This window comes from Perca flavescens, chromosome 1, assembly GCF_004354835.1.
Source record: "Perca flavescens isolate YP-PL-M2 chromosome 1, PFLA_1.0, whole genome shotgun sequence".
NCBI lineage: Eukaryota > Metazoa > Chordata > Actinopteri > Perciformes > Percidae > Perca > Perca flavescens.
In genome coordinates this window covers 27,193,915-27,212,098 of record NC_041331.1, presented here as the reverse complement: position 1 = coordinate 27,212,098, position 18,184 = coordinate 27,193,915, and the positions used below count along the sequence as shown (strand labels likewise).

The following is an 18,184-nucleotide window of genomic DNA, read 5'->3' as shown; positions in this document are numbered from 1 at the left end:
CTTACTGCTAAGTAATTAACTTAGAGAGACAAAGATGAAACGAGGGAACAGAAAGAGGATAAAGAACAAAAAGATAAAAGAGAGAAATTGGAGAGACTGAGAGAATGTCTCATCCTGACGAAGAACTGTCTTTTCTATTTTCTAGTGTCTTGCAGTTATGTTGGTGTTGTGTGAGTGTGATAAATATAAACAAGGGCCTAGTGTCTGCATCTTACTAGCACCACGTTGTCCTAAAGTTTTTCTATCCATGCACACTACAAACTGCCTGAGGACACCTAAGCTCTTGTAATTACCAAAAATGTCTAGTACAGAAAAATAGCAAATATAAACGTAATCCTAGCATATTCCACCTCTAACACTGAAAATATACATAAACTGTTGAATGACTAAATAATATTTGACGATATATAATATGTGATAACAACATAAACAATAAATACAAATATGTGCTTACAGTAAGTGATGATGTAAAATGTTAGAAAGATGTTTACTTGTTTTGTCTTGTATTATGGCAGGATTTACTTACTTCGAAGCTTAGCAGCTTTTAATTATTTGGCAAGGCAATTAAGCTTGTTCAAAACTTTTTTTTTTTATCCAGAACAGGTTCATTAGAAATATTGTCCCATAATCCCAATGCAGGGTACAAATGTGTTTTCTGGTCTGTGTGATTTTTAATAATGCCATTTGTTCCTATTTTATTTTCCCTCTCTGTCATCTGGGTAAGGATGGTGATGGCAGGACTCTAACTTCCTGGCATCTAACATCTGTATGGTCTCTGTGAGTCCAAAGAGTAAGTAGCCCAGCAGTGTGAAAAATAATGAAACCGTTTAGTGCGTCCACTCTCACATGGTGCTTAGCCAAGCCACGGCTGGACGGATTGACATTTTAGATAATGAACATCTACTACATGAATGCTATATATACATATTAAGTTTAGAAATATGTTGTGTGGTCTTTATTTAAATGCATGCACAATTTCAACAAAGATCTGGCATTAAGAGAAAACTTGTATTCAATATCCTGAGAAAGGAGAAAATGAACAGCAGCTGATAGTTTGACAGCTGTCGAACTATCTAACATTTAGATGCTTGCAGTATATTTCCTTAGCAGCAGTTTTTTTTAAGAAAGCTCACTGTAGAGAGATCTCTGTATGAAGATGTTATTTTTTTCTTGACTAGTGATGCACCCTGTTGGTCATACTGTGTATAACAGCACCGTTTATGACCTAACACATACAGTAATATCAAAGATAAGGTAATAAATAGTAGGTAATCAATGTGCTTAACCAGTTGAACCAGTTAAGTAAGTTGACTGCAGTCTTACAGTAACCCTCCAGAAGAGATGCTATATAATAAAGGATTGATTCATGTTTTAAAGAATCAAAATGAAACAAACAAATGAATAAGCTGTATTTCTTTCATTGTGATTGATATTGACTTTACAGTTTTTTACAATCACTTTGGCACTAATTTCAGAACCTTGACGTCATTTTTCAAAACTCTAGACACAAAACTCACAACCAATGATTAAAATGTACATTTTTTAACACTTTTTTCAATTGATTGGATACAATACACATAAACCTACACTGTTAGACTTTTTATTGTATATTTGCAGTAACGAGTTACTGTAACTAACCCATTACAGTACCATAACTGTACATGTTATTTACAGTATGATGCCCTTACCGCAGTTCCATTGTACAGTATAATACCCTTACTGTAACTTAGTTTTACAGTATAATAACCTTACTGTAACTTGGTTTTACAGTATAATAACCTTACAGTAATTGTACTGTAATTACAATTTGCTAAATTATACTGTAATTGTCATGATGTATTATAGTTTTACTGCAATTGTGGTTCACAGTATATTACACAATTTGGCATTGGTAGTACAAACTATTGATTATTTTACATAAATGCTATTGAATTTAATAAATTCCAAATAATTGACTTTAGTCCATGTACAAAAGTAATACATTTTTATTTTCGTATTATACAGGTACAAATACCAAGAACAAGATAATAAAAAAAAAAAAACAGACACAATTTACACACAAGCAATACTACAACCATGTTTAAGTATGCGCCAAACAATGGGCAGCCTTGATGTCTGAGCAATGCAGTTACCATTTGATTTGACTCAAAGAAAACACATGCACATTTTTTTAATTAATAACCTAGCCATCAGTTCATCCTTTATCTTGGCAGTTGTTTTTTTCTTAGAAATCCTGAGTATGTTTGAAAAATGTGGTGTGGTTGTTTACCACAGAGGTGAAGTTGTTGGGAATTTGGTTGGGGAGGGGAAGGAGAAGCAGTCTGTTGAGAAGCATTTGTTAAGGACAATGAAGGGGCCGGACCCATGATACTCATGCTTGCTGATCCACATCTGCTGGGGTGGTCCGTCCTGGACTGTATGGGAAGCAGAGAAAGGTCATGAGTTTATCTCATCTAAACTGTTAACAGACTTACAATTTCTGCAAAAACATAGAATATGAAAAGTATAAAAAATAACACATCAGTCATCAATAGTAGCAGTTTACAGGGTTTTTCCTCCCCAGATAATTCAAAGGTCTTTTTACTTTCTTTTGCTGTCTGTCTGTCCCAGCACAGTTAAAAAAATGTTTTGATTAATTTTCTAATTTCAGAATTCATACACATTTTTAATATATTTTCATGACTTTTCCATGTCTTTAAGGCATATCTTTATGACCAATTCTCTCAAACATCTGTATAAACATGAAAAGTAGAAATAAAATAAATTACAAAATTTACCACAGTATACAGTATATCCTAAAGGTTACCTTTTTTTCAACCTGGACCCTATTTTCCTATGTTCTTGTGTCTAAGTGACAACAATCTTTGACAATCTCTGACAACATTATGGAAAGGATTCCTACCGAGGTCAACAATTCTTCTGTTAAAGAGTAAGATCCTTTTTCTAAATCATAAAAACATCCCCAAAATTGCTATTGCTAAACCCACCAGACTCGGTGTAAATAAACAGTAACTTTTGATCGTCTGGTGGGTTTGGTGATGGTGATTTCAGGGCTTTTTCTTGATCTTCCTCTTTAACTAAAATGTCTATCTCTGTAGGGATCCTTTCCATAATGTTGTCAGACACTTAGAATAATAATCTGAGACGGTCAGTGGCAAAAACAGAACTTTTAGTGGACAAAATTGACGACGCATATTTGCCCTATATGATTACATTGGAGCCCGGTTCGAAGCTGCATGTTATGGGAGCGGCTGGGTTTGTTTGTTTTCCTTGTCCTGTGTGTCTGTCCATGTGCTGGCGTGGCTGAAAGTAAGTCAAGGGGCGTGGCCGGGCGATCCACCTACCTGCACGGCTGCTGGCTATCCTGCAATCTCCTTCTGCTCAGCTGTTGCTGATCATCTCATCACGGCTGCAGTATTTAGACCTGGCTGGAACCTGTCTTCGGCGCCAGATCGTACAGCTACCTAAGTGGTAACTTGGCCCCAAGTGAATCGTGCTCTCAAGTTTCTTGCCTCTTGTTTTTTCGTGCTCCGCTTACTTATGTTTGTTTTTTGTCTTCTCATCCAGACCTACACCACTCGAACCTGTGCCTACGACTACTGTGCCGCTAGACTTTAGCTCCTCAAACGTTTCATCGCCTCGTTTGGATCCCTGTGAGGGTGGTTTTTGGACACGCCACGCTCTGCCCATGCCGCTCAGTCCTGTCTCCTCCACCAGCGCAGCAGACTGTCTCAGGCTGTTGTGTTTTTGTTTTTGACATACATTAAAGACATTCTAAACTATTTCCTCCGTGTCTGTGTGTGGTACTCCGTGTTCTGGGTCGTAGCCATAGCCATAACACTGCAGGTCAGTGTTCTTGCTCAATACTGGACCAATTTCAAAGATTGTTGTTCTTATCAGTCACTTACAAAAAAAAAAAAAACATATGAAAACTTTAACTAAAATTAAAACAACACTTTGTAACTTTTGCTGAGTAACTGTGACCGAGTAACTGTGCATTTAGTTCTGTCGATGTTGGAGCAGGCAGGGTACGTAGCCGCACTGTTCATCGTACTGTGTAATCATTTTTCTGATGTTAACTATATTACATCACACAATAAAATGCTTACCTAGTTTGATGTCTTCCACTCAAACTCGGTGAGCCGTTGGAGGAAGGTGGTGACTTGGGAGCTGATGCTTGTCACCTTTCTTTGGACAACTCCCGTCTTGCGGCTTGTACCCACTTCGGCCATGCACTTGCTTCCCTCATCTGGGTTGATCCTTAAGATATATAAGATATATCATAATAATCAACAGCAGTCATATTTAAATAGAGATTTAATAAATAGTATCCCCCTTTAAATATACAGTATATATGGAAGTAAACCTGCCAGCGAGCACGTTCGGTTCAGAAAGTCACAGCGAAAACACATTGGGCACGTACGCGTAAGCCATCCCTCTTCTCTCGGCCCTCTCTCTCTCCGATAGAAAGAGACAGGATTTGTGGGGAAAAGTGTGGTATTTGTAGGCTATATACAGTATATGTGTCCGTGTCACTCTCTCTGTCCGTCCATCGGTCTCTCCCTCCTTGTGCCTGATCATGTGTCTCGCTGTGAGAAGTCAAGACAGCCCAAATCCCCATGAACCTACTGTGGTCTTCCTGTATGTGATTAATCAAGGGGGTAAGCTTTGCTTCAGAACTCGAACCTCCTTTGGCGCCATTTTGATGCTACAAAGCGATCACATCCCATTAGCATTCCAATGATTTGTCATTGTTTGACATTGTTTATTTCTAAAGAAACACGACAATGTATAAAAGGCTCCATTACCTTGTATCTCACGTTATGGCTACGTAGCAGACGTTTTTGTAAAAATAGACTAACTATTGTGTCATAACCACAAGACTTACTATCACATAGTAGAGGAATTACCGTATAGTACAGGAGAAGCTTGCAGGCAGTTTTGACTTACATTAGCTGTTTAAGTTTAATTACTAATGTTAACTAGCATGTTAGTGATCAATAATTAGCCTGTGTCTATGTTATCTCCTTACATATACCTACGCTCTCCGTCTCTGCAAGATTTGGAATGATTGAGATTTCTCTTGGCACAGCTACCAGAAGACTTACAACTTTCAGAAACGTTGCTCACGTCACATTTACGTTGTCTCTCTCAGTTGGGGGCTGCGCAGTAAAGCTGGCCATCACCGGAAAAGTGCTTCTAATAGCCTTCACTGGTCTCCGTCCAGAGACACGGGATCTGGTGGTCCATTCTTATATACTGTCTATGTGAGTAACTGCCTTGCTTGACACATTCTCCGAATGACACGAAATTATTGCTGCAGCTCGCGGGCCGAAGTGGCCGTTCCGTGACTAATATGAACGGATCGATTGGATGACATAGGCGCTGAAATAAAAATAGCTGCGCTACGCAGGTATGCGCAACGCTTACGTGCCCGGTGTGTTTTCACTGTAAGTTACCACAGTAATAGGGCTCTATATACCCAAGTCTTTTTCTCAGTTGTTTTCTCTTTGTCAGTAAGTGTATAGAGTGCTCATATAGTCCAAATATGTACCATTACCTATTAAATGCTTTATGCAGATAATTACTTACCTTGTACCAACTCCACTGTAGTAGATGCTGACTCTTCTTGATATTCAAGATTGAACGCATAAAAGGAGCCAAAGAAGACGAATATTCAAGATTGAACGCATAAAAGGAGCCAAAGAAGATGACAAAAGCACTGGCGTTAAGTTGGTTAGCTTCAAAGAGGACCTTCCCCTCAATGCTGACTATCCAATGGGTGGAAGACGTCAAACTTCTTCCTAAAAAACAAACAAACATCTTATCTCATTTACAGTGTGTCACAGAATACCAAACATACATGGCTAATAAAACATCCTCCTCTTCTTCAAACTATTTCTCGTACCTAGCATGATCCGCCTTGGTGTGGTGGGCAATGTCACCTCCTGCTCAATTGAAATCTTGGTCGAGGTTGGCTGCAAACTAAAAAAAGAAAAGCATCTCACATATTGGAAGTAATTGGTTGTTGTTCTACATATGAAATGATGAAAATTAATATTTTTAAGTGCATGCATGGTGTTATAAAACACAATTACAACAAGATAAAAAAAAATGCATGCCATGCATTAGTATGCAAGGAACCAGTATAATGTAGGTAACTCTTATATTGTTAGAATAACACAGAATGTTATATGATGCATTAAAAGGTTAATAATAGATAGCTAGATAGCTAACAACAACACTATTTTGTGAAGAAAAACTTAAAGCATAAACCATGGTAGCTAATACGCTCAACTCCTAACACCATATTCTTTGAGTTAAACAATATTTGGCTTAGGTCTCATAAACTAAAAAGGATGAATTCAATGATATCACATTACAGAATGCAACAATACTACTGTAGCGTTGGGCACTTTTTTGCTGGACATATTGATGGTTTTAAGTGGCCAAACTCTGAAGCCAAGGGGAAAGAAATGCTATCTACAAATGCTCCACATTAACATTACTTAAAGACGTCTTCCCTGTCACCCGACATAACTTTTAGAGTGGGTGTTTTTTAAAAAGATGTAATGTTAACATTAGGTGCTATTAAAACTAGATGGGCAACTGTAGAGGTAACGGTTTAATGTTAACTTTACCTCCACTAATGTTAGGTTAATAATGCGGAACATTTTGCTTAATCATGCTAAAACACTGACAAACCAACCCACAGACTCAACATAAGCGGAGGTAATGTTAGCCAAAATGCGGCAACAGCAAGCTAAAAAGCTAGCAGTTACTGACCTTAAACTTCTAGAATATGGGTTACATTTTAATTTCCCGAAAGATAATGGTGGTCTGACAAGTGAAAAAGATGTCCCTAACAGCACGTGTAAAACAAGTTGTGTTAGCTTTAGGCTACCGAACGTCGTCATTGTAGCTAATCCTCACCATGGGGAAAATGAACTATAGTTAACAGTTTGTTCTTGCCTAGCTATGACGAAGGTTGGTAAACTAAACCTACGTCTCTGCTTGGGAAGGCCTGTGAGCAGAAATTTTAATGTCACAGAATTAGCAAAAATTGGTCTTACCTTGACCCTGCTCCAGCTCTCTTCGAGGAGTGGGTGTAACGCTGGACTCTGGTGCGCACACGCACAGACCAAACCGGGCGGTACTCCTTTGAAGTTACTCCTTTCAACGCCTTCGAAGTGTCTACGCGCTACTCTTCTGAAGTCGTGAGGTCAGAGTTCAAATCTGGCGGTCAAGCATTTATATCCATAATGGCTTTCTTGTTTCTCTCAATAAATGATTGACACTGCTGAAAAAAATGTCAAATTTTTTAATTACCTTCACTGCTATAAGCATAACAAATTAAATGTATTTCATTTTATAGTGATATTTTATTTTTCCATTTCATTGCTATGCTTCTATAACATTAACTAACAATTTAATTTAAAATTCAGTTAGTCTTATTCAACTACAGTAGCACTACTGCTGTTGTTTTACAGCAGACAACTGCAAATTCAAAATATACAGTAAATCACTGTAAATTAAATGTTATTACCCATAATGCAATGCATATTACAGTAATGAACCGGAAAAGAAAAAGATGGTATTTTACTGGGCATTTTGTGGTAAGTAACTGTAGAAATTACAGCTAAGTCTAACAGTGTAAGATCATTTGTTCATTTAACAAAGATCACCTGTTCAATATGACACAACTTATCATCAAAGTACTCCTATTTCAAAAAGCAATTCACACATTACATTTCAGATGATTGTCTATTCATTCCATTACAATCATCTAACTATCAATCGATACAACTACTCAAAATGATAAGTAACCGTTGCATTACTCTTAATGCATAGTTGTATGGAAACAAACAATATTCCATGTTTAGATCATGAACGTTTCAAGATAACGAGATTCATTGTCACCAATTAGCGTGGAGCATGAACCAATTAGACTACATGATCTATGGATGTAATTTTTCATCATCCTTCTTTACTGTAATGCATTACTGTTTACCAGATACTGTTTCTATGCTCCCATGTACCACCTTTAAGAATATTTACTGTACTGACAGTACTGCACTGTATGGATGCAGGCCCTTGGAAATGCAGGTCCAAATTTGCCAACTCGTTACTGATGATTGAGATATATATATATATATATATATATATATTATATATATATATAAAGTACTTTTATATATACTAAAGTATATATCAATTATATATATATATATATATATATATATATATATATATATATATATATATATATATATATATATATATATATGTACTGTTCAGTGGCCAGGAGATTAGACTGGGGTTGTACTGGGCAGCTTCCAGGTATGAAAGTGGAAATGTGTGAATGTGATCAGGTCGTCGTTGCAAATGAGAATTTGAGAATTTGAGAATCAAAAAATGAGAATCAACTTACCTGGATACTGTAAATAAAGGGTAAATACAGTAAATATATATATATAGGGATGTATTTATATGTAGTACCATAATGAAACATGTATCACCTATTTTGTACTACAATATTTAATGATTGTACGAACGATGACCCACTGAAACTATGGGTAGCTTGTGTGTGGGTGATCTAAAGTAACATTTCAATGGTATTTCACAATAAATTTGTTTTTTGGACCAGTGATTGTGCAAGTGCAATATTTCTTTAAAGATATGAATGCACAATGCATTGTTTTGAACATTGGACAGCCTGTGTTACAAGTGATGATCGTTTTGAGTTTTTAGAGTTTTGAAAAATGACATCAAGGTTCTGAAATTAGTAGCAAAGTGATTGTAAAAAACTGTAACAATTTAACTTAATTCTCCTTATTTTATTTCAGATTTTTGTAGGGTAAAATGGTAAAATATGTAGAAAAAATACCATGAGTTAGTACTTTTAGAGTTCAAATAAAGTTTACCTGAGACATTACAGCAAAGGAGCAGTGACTTCTGTGTGTCAGGACTATTTTATATATCTTATGCAAGTCAAACCACTGACTCTAATATCAAATCAGTAAATGAAATACCAAACCTCAAGCTCTTATGGGTGTGACTGCTCAGTCAGCTGCTGCTTTTTCCAGCTTCATTGTGCTTTTCTTATCATTATGAAGTGTCTCCTCTGTCATTAACGTCAGTCAAAATGGGGTTACTATGGTCCAATGCGCTGCTGTGACCTCTGTGGCTCCACGTAAACAAATGTTGACCAAAACAGTTGGTTTTGAACTAAATATATGGGTATCCTCGCCTCTTCCACTTTTTTTTTTTTTTTGCAGTAACTGGTCAAAATTCATTCACGAATGTAGTTGGTGTGGAGGGAAAATATATACAAACAAACAATTACTATTTATAGAAACAAAGAAACAAACTATTCTACAGTAAATACGAGCTTTGGCCTCATGTGGATAACAGCACTGACAATGAGCATGCCTCTTGCCACAAAATGAAAGGGGACCCAAAAGCCACTTTCAGGAGGTTATTTACTTGGAAGTCACTCAGATGTCACGACAGCTTTTGAAGCTTTGGTGTAAAAAGGATCTAAGTGCAACAAGAAAGGGGAGTAGTCTGCGACACGTCTTTCTGTTGAAGAACTCTCACTGTCTCTCATTCCACCAGCTAGCACTCTTCTTTGTACCATTGAATGAGGATCTACTAGTGTTGCTTTATAAGACGAAAAAGTTTGTTGCCATGGCGTCAAATGCCAGCGACGTGTTGGAGGCTGCCTTGGAGCAAATGGATGACATTATTGCTGGTAAGAGTTTTTGTTTCATTATCAGGCCTTCAATAGACTGCCCAGTTTGTAATTGCAGGCCTCCATAAAACCGGTGCTATCCACGCGATTTTCACATACATATATAGTACATAGAAAAAAAGGATTTTAAAATTGCAACGGATAAGTTACAAACAAGAGCTAGAAAAGAAAACAGGAAAACATTGGTTGAGGATGAGAGATACGTTTTTAGCAGTGTTGAGAGGTTTGATTGAAATGGAAATGAGCAGTGTTTTTGATTAGATGAGTACCTTTCTGTAATCTTTCTTCTCAATGTTCTTCAATCAGGCAAATGCTTTTGTACTTGTATTGCTTCTCCTTGAGCTTCTAAACCTCACTATGCACTAATTGCATGAACTCAGAGTTACTTTGCAGTGTCTTCCCTTCTGTATTTTCTAGCAGGGGTGATACATTTTAGTCAGAGCTGTTTGTCACAACCTCAGCAGTCTGTTGGTGTTTTTGCACAGGGTCAGAAGACAATGTTCTATTAATAGAGGTGACAGTCCAACCATTAGCACACTCTAATGACTCTAACCCTTACTACACCACAGATGACAACTAATAATCACACACTGTCATTAAATATACATACGTTACAAAACCATGCATATGTCCACACTGTGTCCTGATTGCATTACTGTACCTTTAATTCAACTTCAGATGGCATAAATGAGTACTTTCTGCAACTTAGACATGATGATTACAGTATCAGTTAAACCTCTAATTTGTGGATTTCGGAACCCACAGTGTACAGCCATTTGATGCTGTTTACATGTGTTGCTTTACATCCACTGGAGTAACATTGGAGCACAATAGCACCCTCAAGAGGCCATTTCAGGAACTATTCTTATTGTTCTGCGGCCTGCCAATCACCCCTTGAACAGTTGTATACTCTGATGCCCAAGAAATTAAGATTCTGTAATCAGATTTTCTCAGTTAAATCTGTTGATTTCCTGTTGTTCTTTCCTCTAGGCAAAATGGGTGAAGGGCTGTTCAGTGCTCTTATGCGGTCCGGTGGCCAGGATTGCCAGGCCTCAGAGAGTACCTCACAGTTAACCCTTGCCACACTTGTGGACCCTGCCCTCAAGACTCTCCAACTGACTGAGGCCCTCAGGGCAGTGCTGGAGGTTCAAGGAAGTGATGAAGAACAGGACTCTCTCAGGAAACATGTCTCCACTAATACAGCACATGTAATATTAAAATGGCTGAAGAGAGATGAGGTAAGTGCTGTGTCACTTACATCTGTAGGCCCTAACAACTCAAAGAGGGATGGATGACAGACCAGAACAGCATTATATAACACCCAGTATGCAAATACAATACCCAATCTAAAATATCCAAAATCCAATTTATGAGAAAGTTTTATGTTAGAATTGTGCAAAGACATATACTATGCATTCTCTACATTCTACTGGTGCATGAGTCCCTGGGTTTTATTAGTTGTGTGATATGGTGGTCTTTGATCTGGCCATCAAAGTCTGGAGGGCTTTTTCCTGTCTGCTAAGAAGTAGTGAGCTGGAAGCTGGATCTATTGCAAACTGCTCTGGTAATGAGATCCAGAGCTCCTGTTTAAAGTACAAGTTGCTCCCCCTTTTCACTCCCTTATTTCCTTCATTCTTGTGCCTCTGCATTACTCCTGTCCTCCTTTTTCTCCAATTATCTGTTTATCTGGTCCATGTTAGCCACCACCAGTATTTTCCCTCTTCTACTTTACTTCAATTTTAATATTGTCAACTTTACACACCGGTTCCCCTTCAGTCTCCTGCACTGCTTCCTCCTCCCCTTCTGTGTCGTCCTTACTGACTTCTTGCTCTGCACCACATCTGACAAGCATGTGCTGCAGAAAGTTTCCTCTCCCCTGTGCCCCTTTAGGAAGCCCCACAAAATGATCTTGACCGAGAGGTACCGCAGACGGAGCGAGACAGGGCTAGAGACAGACAGAGAAAGGTACGGGAGAAAGAAAGGGAGGACAGAAAAAGATGAGATATCATGAGGTGCAGCTGAATTGCTAAAGCAATTGAAGTGTGCTTGAGAGGGAAAGCAGGAGAAAGCAAAAGGGGGAGTAAGAAAGTGAAAAAAGTGAAGAGAAGAAAGAAAGGGAGTACAGCCAACTGGCATATTTGGAGTTATTCGCCTCAGCTCTAAAAGTCTCAGGCTGCCCAGACTTCAAACCACACGGACCAAGGTCCTCTCTGCTCTCTCTCTAAGACTGCAGTAATGGAGGGTCTGTGAGAGAAGGAGAGTTGGATTCAGAGAGATCGAGTGCATCCCAGTTAAGAGCCATTGTTTTGTTTTAGTGTGGATTTTGGTTCTGTTCATCCTCCTTTCAGCTTTATAGCACTGACTTAATTCTCTTAGTATCTAACATTTAGAGCCAGACCTACAGTACAATGGGCCTGCAGAATGGAGTATGATATTGACTTCTACAGACATTTTGCCTGGCTTAGGAAGGTAAGACATTCTACACTTGCATGTCGGCTCTTCATGCTTTCATATGGCACCAAAAATCGCACAAAGGATCTTGGTTATTTTGCTCTTGCAGTGTTGTTGCTTTTACAACGTAATTATGGTTGCCATGGTAGATTATTTGGGAGCAAGAGTTGTGAAGTGTTTTGATTGGGAGTTAAAGTGGTGTGCTGCAAAAAATGCAACACATGCACTCTGATATACAAGCTCCTTGTGGACTGGAAAAAGTAAGCAATACTAATACTGGCTACTATGTGATTACAGAAATGCCACATGTCTTGTTTTAGGATAGATAGTAAATGGATCACCACATAGGTGAATTGTTGAATGCACAACAAGTACGCCAAACTGGTCACAAGCTTGAAGTGTTTGAGGTGAAAGATAAATGGATATGCATGTCAGCTGAGATCTTTGGACAGCATATACCATCTTGCTACCATTAAGAAGGCATTAGTCCTTCTCACTGCCTCCATTAGGTTATAATTTTTACTGAATGTTAAATCCATAGAGGAAGCATTTTCATGCATGCACTTGTCAATCATTATTATGTACAATTTTGAGCCTCAGGTTTATGATGTAGCGAGGACATGCTAGCTATACTCAATAATCTACACAAGCAAAATAGTTGATTTTTCGTAGAGGTATGACTAATCTTCATGACGTTGTTTGGAATCTTTTGAAATAGTAAATAAGTAAGAATAGTAAGTATAATGTATTTATAAAACACTGTTCAAGTCAATATACAAGGTGCTATACAAGAATCATGGATATTAAAATATGAAAAGAATTAAGAGGAAAAATAGAAACACCTGTACTATGAAATGCAATGCAATATGATAGCCCTGTAATTACTTCTACTTCATCTCAGCTCAACCACATCGGAAACCTAAACCACTGTTGAATCAACATCTCTGTGACAGTTTCACAAAGGAAGGCTGGAATATTATTTTGAATTGAATTACAATATGGATCTTTGCTATTATTATTATTATTATTATGGTGTGTTAGTAAAACTCTTGAAGATCAGTGCTGCTCGTTAGACCTCACGTAGACCTCACTGGATATAATTTACATTACTGTATTAGTAATTGTATGGTAAAGTATTGTAGTCCAAGTTGCAAAGCACTTGCGTTACCTAGGTTTTTCGGAAAGAAAAGGGAGTTTGGATCTGTAGTTAGGGGGCGGATCTAGGATTGGATTATTTAGATAAATTGGCTGAAAAACATTTTCAAAATTATAAGCATTTTAAACTCGCAGGGAAGGTGTCCAAATCACAATGGCTAATTTGTGTGTCAAGATGTGTCATTGTGACCGTTGAGCTTTAAACTCGCATTCTTTGGGTACAAAGGGAAACATGGATCTCAGTGGGATATTATCCAGGTAATGACTCCTCTAGCTATTTGGGTTATATTTTATTGAGTCAGCCTGGGTTGACTCAATAACTTGACTTTCCTAAACTGGAACTGGACTGATTGTTATTCAGAATCAGGTGTGTGAATGCAGACACACAAAAAATATGCAGAGCAGTTGTCCACAGCACAATGCCCGATTAGATATGTGTATGATCATCTTGCAATACCAGGTGCTTGAACTTTTTATTTTATAATATATATATATATATATATATAAAAATATATTTATATAATATATATTTTATATATATATATATATATATATATATATATATATATATATTGTATATAAATATATAAAATTATTTTCTCATTAGAAAATTCTGAGAATTTGTGGACTTGGTTAAGACAACATAGAGATGCCTGATATTTATTTTCACAAATATCAATAAATGCCAAACTGATGTTTAAAGATGCTCTATTTTGTATTGACTGAATGCGTAGATGAGGACACATTTTTTTTCCATGAACATCAAACATTTAATTTGGAAGAAATTGCAGGATTTGTTCATACTACTGTATGCAGTACAATGTTTTAAAGCACTGTGTGCTCAGTTTATGATGAATCGAAAATCTGAATAATATTTTTCTCGATATCAGTCTGGAGATGAAGTCGCCCAAATTTGGTGTCAATTGAAACAAACATGGGAGGTGATAGGTTTAAGAAGTTTTGTAGTTTTTGCAAAAAGTAGAGTGATGGACTTCAAAATTGCTACAAGGTAACAGCAGAGCATAATTGCTGCTCTATTGGAGCTACAGTTTGGCATAAGTCGCGACGTTGTAGTATGTACGGCTGATTTGTTATGAATTTTTAAAGTTTAGAATTTTAGATGGCTGTTGTAGCGCCACCATCAGGACAATAAGCACACAAATCGCACTGATTAAGTACGGCATGGGAACATGGATTTCTTAGGAATAATAATAATATTAATAATAATGATGCTGTGTACAGTATATAGCATGTGCGGGACGCAAAAGCTGGACGCAATGCTATATATACCTAGGGTCCACGCAGCTTCGCTGCTCGGCCTCTAAATAAAATACAGGCAAATACCGTAGGGTCCACGCATCTTTGCTGCTCTGTCTCTTATAATTAAGCACACAGCAAGAACTACGGAGGCTGGCCCCAATCCACTGAAAGTAAGCCCGGGACTATTATTTCCAAATACTGAATTAACTGAAACTGAAAAAAAAAATGACTATGCCGAGGAGCGACTGTACAGGACGCAAATGCTATTGATCACCAAAAGTTACATAAAATAATATCTGTAATAACACTTAAAGTATGCATACTGTGTATATTCAAATATTATACTGCTAAAACACATGTATTCAGTGTTTTTAAAGTCTGACTCAAGTATATTAAAGGCTTAATGGTATTTTAAAATGATTGCAAACCACTTGCTGGCTCAGGATGATGGACTTTGGTCTACATAATGTTTCCATAATTGTGGTTGAAGCCTGGATTTTTGAGAAATTTGAGCCCATTTGGTTGCACTTTGCTTCCCTTGCACACTGATGGCTCTGAAATATCCCTGACTGCACAGGCAGCCCTGAACTCAGACAACATTTTTAATTTCCACTCATCAGCCGGTTTTAAATGTTGTATTGTTGTATGTTCACTGCTGGATTAGGACCTGCAAACCTTTTTTTTAAGATTATTTTTTGGGCATTTTTAGGCCTTTATTTTCACAGGATAGATGAAGATATGAAAGGGGAGAGAGAGGGGGAATGACATTCAGCAAAGGTCGGAGTCGAACCCACAGCCGCTGCATCGGGGAGTAAACCTCTATATACGTGTGCCTGCTCTACCAACTGAGATAATCCGGCCACACGACCTGCAAAGCTTTGACAGACATTTCCACACATGATCCACTGACACAACAAAGTTTGAGACTGAGACTTGTGTGTGTACGCACATCTGTGTGTTTGTGCTGAGAGTGCAACCTTATTAAAGAAAACCAACAGGGCAACTGTTCTGTATTAAGAGTGTTATTTAACAGCTGACCTTTATTCTGAAGGTAAACCTGCATTCATCTGGCAATAGTGAGTCCTACCAGGAGCGGTTATCACGTCTGGAGGGAGACAAAGAGTCACTTATTCTGCAGGTGAGATTTGTCACTCCTAACATACAAAATACAAAACAATGTGATCTCTGTCTGTCTCTTTTTGTGTAAGATTTACATGACCTTTAAATAGGTTTTAAACTAAAGCATGCCCAGACATTTGTTTATAAAGGTGAATCAATTTCATTGGGTATAAGCCTGCTCAAAGAAAAGAGGAACTATGACACCACACTGTGAGCAGGAACTGATTCTGAACAGTGCCCATATCACATAACAGCGCCAGAGGAGAGCGACAAGGAAAGGAAGGGCAAAGGTAGCTCAGAGTGTTGTGTTGTAAATGTTGCTTAATTGTTTTGTTTTTCTTTTGGATGGGCGAAGCAACAGTTTTAAAGCTGGGTTTGGTGCTTTTACAACACTAGAATATCTTGTTTTGTGTGATGTCTTTGTCTGAATGTGCATGTGCGTAGGTGTGTGTGTGGTTATGAGGACTGCTGAACAAGTGCTTATCTCAGACAGGTTGAGGCTAGCACCACCATGTGCTGTAGCGTGTAGGTGTGTTTGAGAGCAGGTGCCCCGTTTGTTTTTCAGGCTTCACATTAAAACATTCCTTTAGAAAATCCGCTCCACTTGGCTGGTCGGACTGGCCTTTTTCGCATGTGATTAGCTATTATGTGGCTTTATAGTTTCTCCGCCGATTTATATTTAACCTGCATTCTCCTAAGATTACTGGAGCCACTGAAGTGTCGCAAGCACCTAGTGAGCACAAAGGATCATTCATTTCTTCTCAGCGGAAACATTTGCATTGTTTGATCTGGCACATATGTAGAAATTTCAACAAATATTGAGGGTAGCAATTATATGAAAATAGCTGGAATTAATGCGTACTGTGATAATCTCTGTAATATAAGAGAGAATCATAGGCCTAAAGTATTTTGCTCGGTCTACGATTTGGTTTTGATGTGGAGAAAAAGAGTCTTAACTCTACTATTTTTCTGTCCACACACACAAATACACACAGGTAAGTGTGCTGACAGACCAGGTGGAAGCTCAGGGGGCCAAGATCAGTGATCTACAGAGTTCTCTGGTGGAGCATCAGCACAAACTCAACTCCACTGAGGAGATGCTACAGCAGGTACACAGCTTTAAGACTTTGTATAAAAAAAAAAAAATCTTACACTGGACTTTCTCAATACCAAATGCTTGATGTATTACTGGACCAAAATCAGGAAAGTCTGACTTCCGTCATGAGACATCCAGGGTTTTTATATCAATATTGTTCTACCATTTAATAAGATTTGACAGGGCCCTAGACTGTCCTTCTATCTTTTAAATATGAGTCTTCTGCAGATCCAATCTTTTCTCATAAGCTGTAGAATGTAACTCGGAATGAGTTCTGCTTCCTGGGAATAAATACCTTGCTAAGATTCCAGTGTTTCTGCCTGCAGAGTACCTTGACAACTAACATATTTAGGATGCTCAGACTCATTCCATGGCACTGTATTGTTTTCTGGTTCATGCAGGGCCAGACTGCTCTGTCTGGGCAGGTGATTAGAGCACCATGCTCTCTGACACACACACACACACACACACACACACGCATGCGCACACACACACATGCACACACGCATGCGCACACACACACACACACACACACACACACACACACACACAGAGACAGGAAAGGAGAGAGGGACAAATGAGTAAGGGAGGAACAGCTGAAAAAGGTGGAGAGATGGGAGGGAGAAAGAATAGGGGTGGTGCTCCCTTAAGAGCTAGAAGTGTGTGCAACTTTCAGTTGTTTGCTTTAGACTTATAATCTACAACAGAGACTCTGCTAAACACTACGAAGGACACTGAATGGACTGGAAGTATTAAACTGTAATCTACTAAAAACTGCTAGAAACTTGAAACCATTGTATCCATGAGGGAAATATACTTACTCCTCCTTTGCTGCAGGCAGACACTGGAGTAAGGTGAACCAGGTATTACACAGAATCAATGTATCATTCCTACAATGCTGTTCTAATGCTCTAAATTTCCATTAAAAGTGGACTGTTTCATCCTATTCTGACTAATTGCATGGGTGCCAGGAATGTGTTTTTTTGAACTATCTGATGAGTTGTGAACTTAATGCTCAGTGTCTACTTCTACGTGTGCAGTGTATTAAAGGGCAGCCAGGGCTGGTTTCTTGGAGACATGGTCATTATGGGGCTTTGGACCTGAGCCGTAAATCTCTTCCTGGTGACAAAGCTCTAATATTTTCCATGTGTATGCTCTAGAAGAAGCCCAGATATTTTCCAAAGCCAGAGTTTTAAATGGATGTATCCATATGTACTGTTTGCCTGCCTCCGATATTCATTTCTAGACTTTAAGTGATTTAGCACCTGCTTGACATCCACCAAATTAGTAATACATCGTCCCGCATAGCCTGGCTTAACTTTCAAGGCTAACAGCCATTCAGGACAGAT

At 38.2% G+C, this 18,184-nt stretch overlaps 1 protein-coding gene and 1 long non-coding RNA gene across 6 annotated transcripts in view; one reads left to right on the top strand and one right to left on the bottom strand.

The window, feature by feature from the left end:
• Positions 1-2,036: 2,036 nt before the first annotated feature.
• Positions 2,037-5,764, bottom strand: LOC114553439 (uncharacterized). Its single transcript, XR_003692336.1, has 3 exons — positions 5,593-5,764; positions 4,110-4,260; positions 2,037-2,414 (listed from the first exon to the last, which is right to left on the bottom strand). It is a non-coding gene; the product is annotated as an uncharacterized LOC114553439 (long non-coding RNA).
• ppfibp2a (PPFIA binding protein 2a) overlaps positions 5,239-18,184 on the top strand; it is a 25,757-nt gene continuing 12,811 nt past the window's right edge. For 2 of the 5 annotated variants that reach the window (XM_028574666.1, XM_028574651.1), the window contains exons 1-4: positions 5,239-5,267; positions 10,745-10,992; positions 15,672-15,758; positions 16,735-16,848. In XM_028574666.1, coding sequence (XP_028430467.1) covers positions 10,750-10,992; positions 15,672-15,758; positions 16,735-16,848 — 444 coding nt within the window. In that variant the 5' untranslated portion in view covers positions 5,239-5,267; positions 10,745-10,749. Of the gene's footprint in view, positions 5,268-10,744; positions 10,993-11,601; positions 12,224-15,671; positions 15,759-16,734; positions 16,849-17,516; positions 17,699-18,184 lie in introns of those variants that run through there. The other 3 variants (XM_028574685.1, XM_028574660.1, XM_028574675.1) reach the window with 2 other exon arrangements.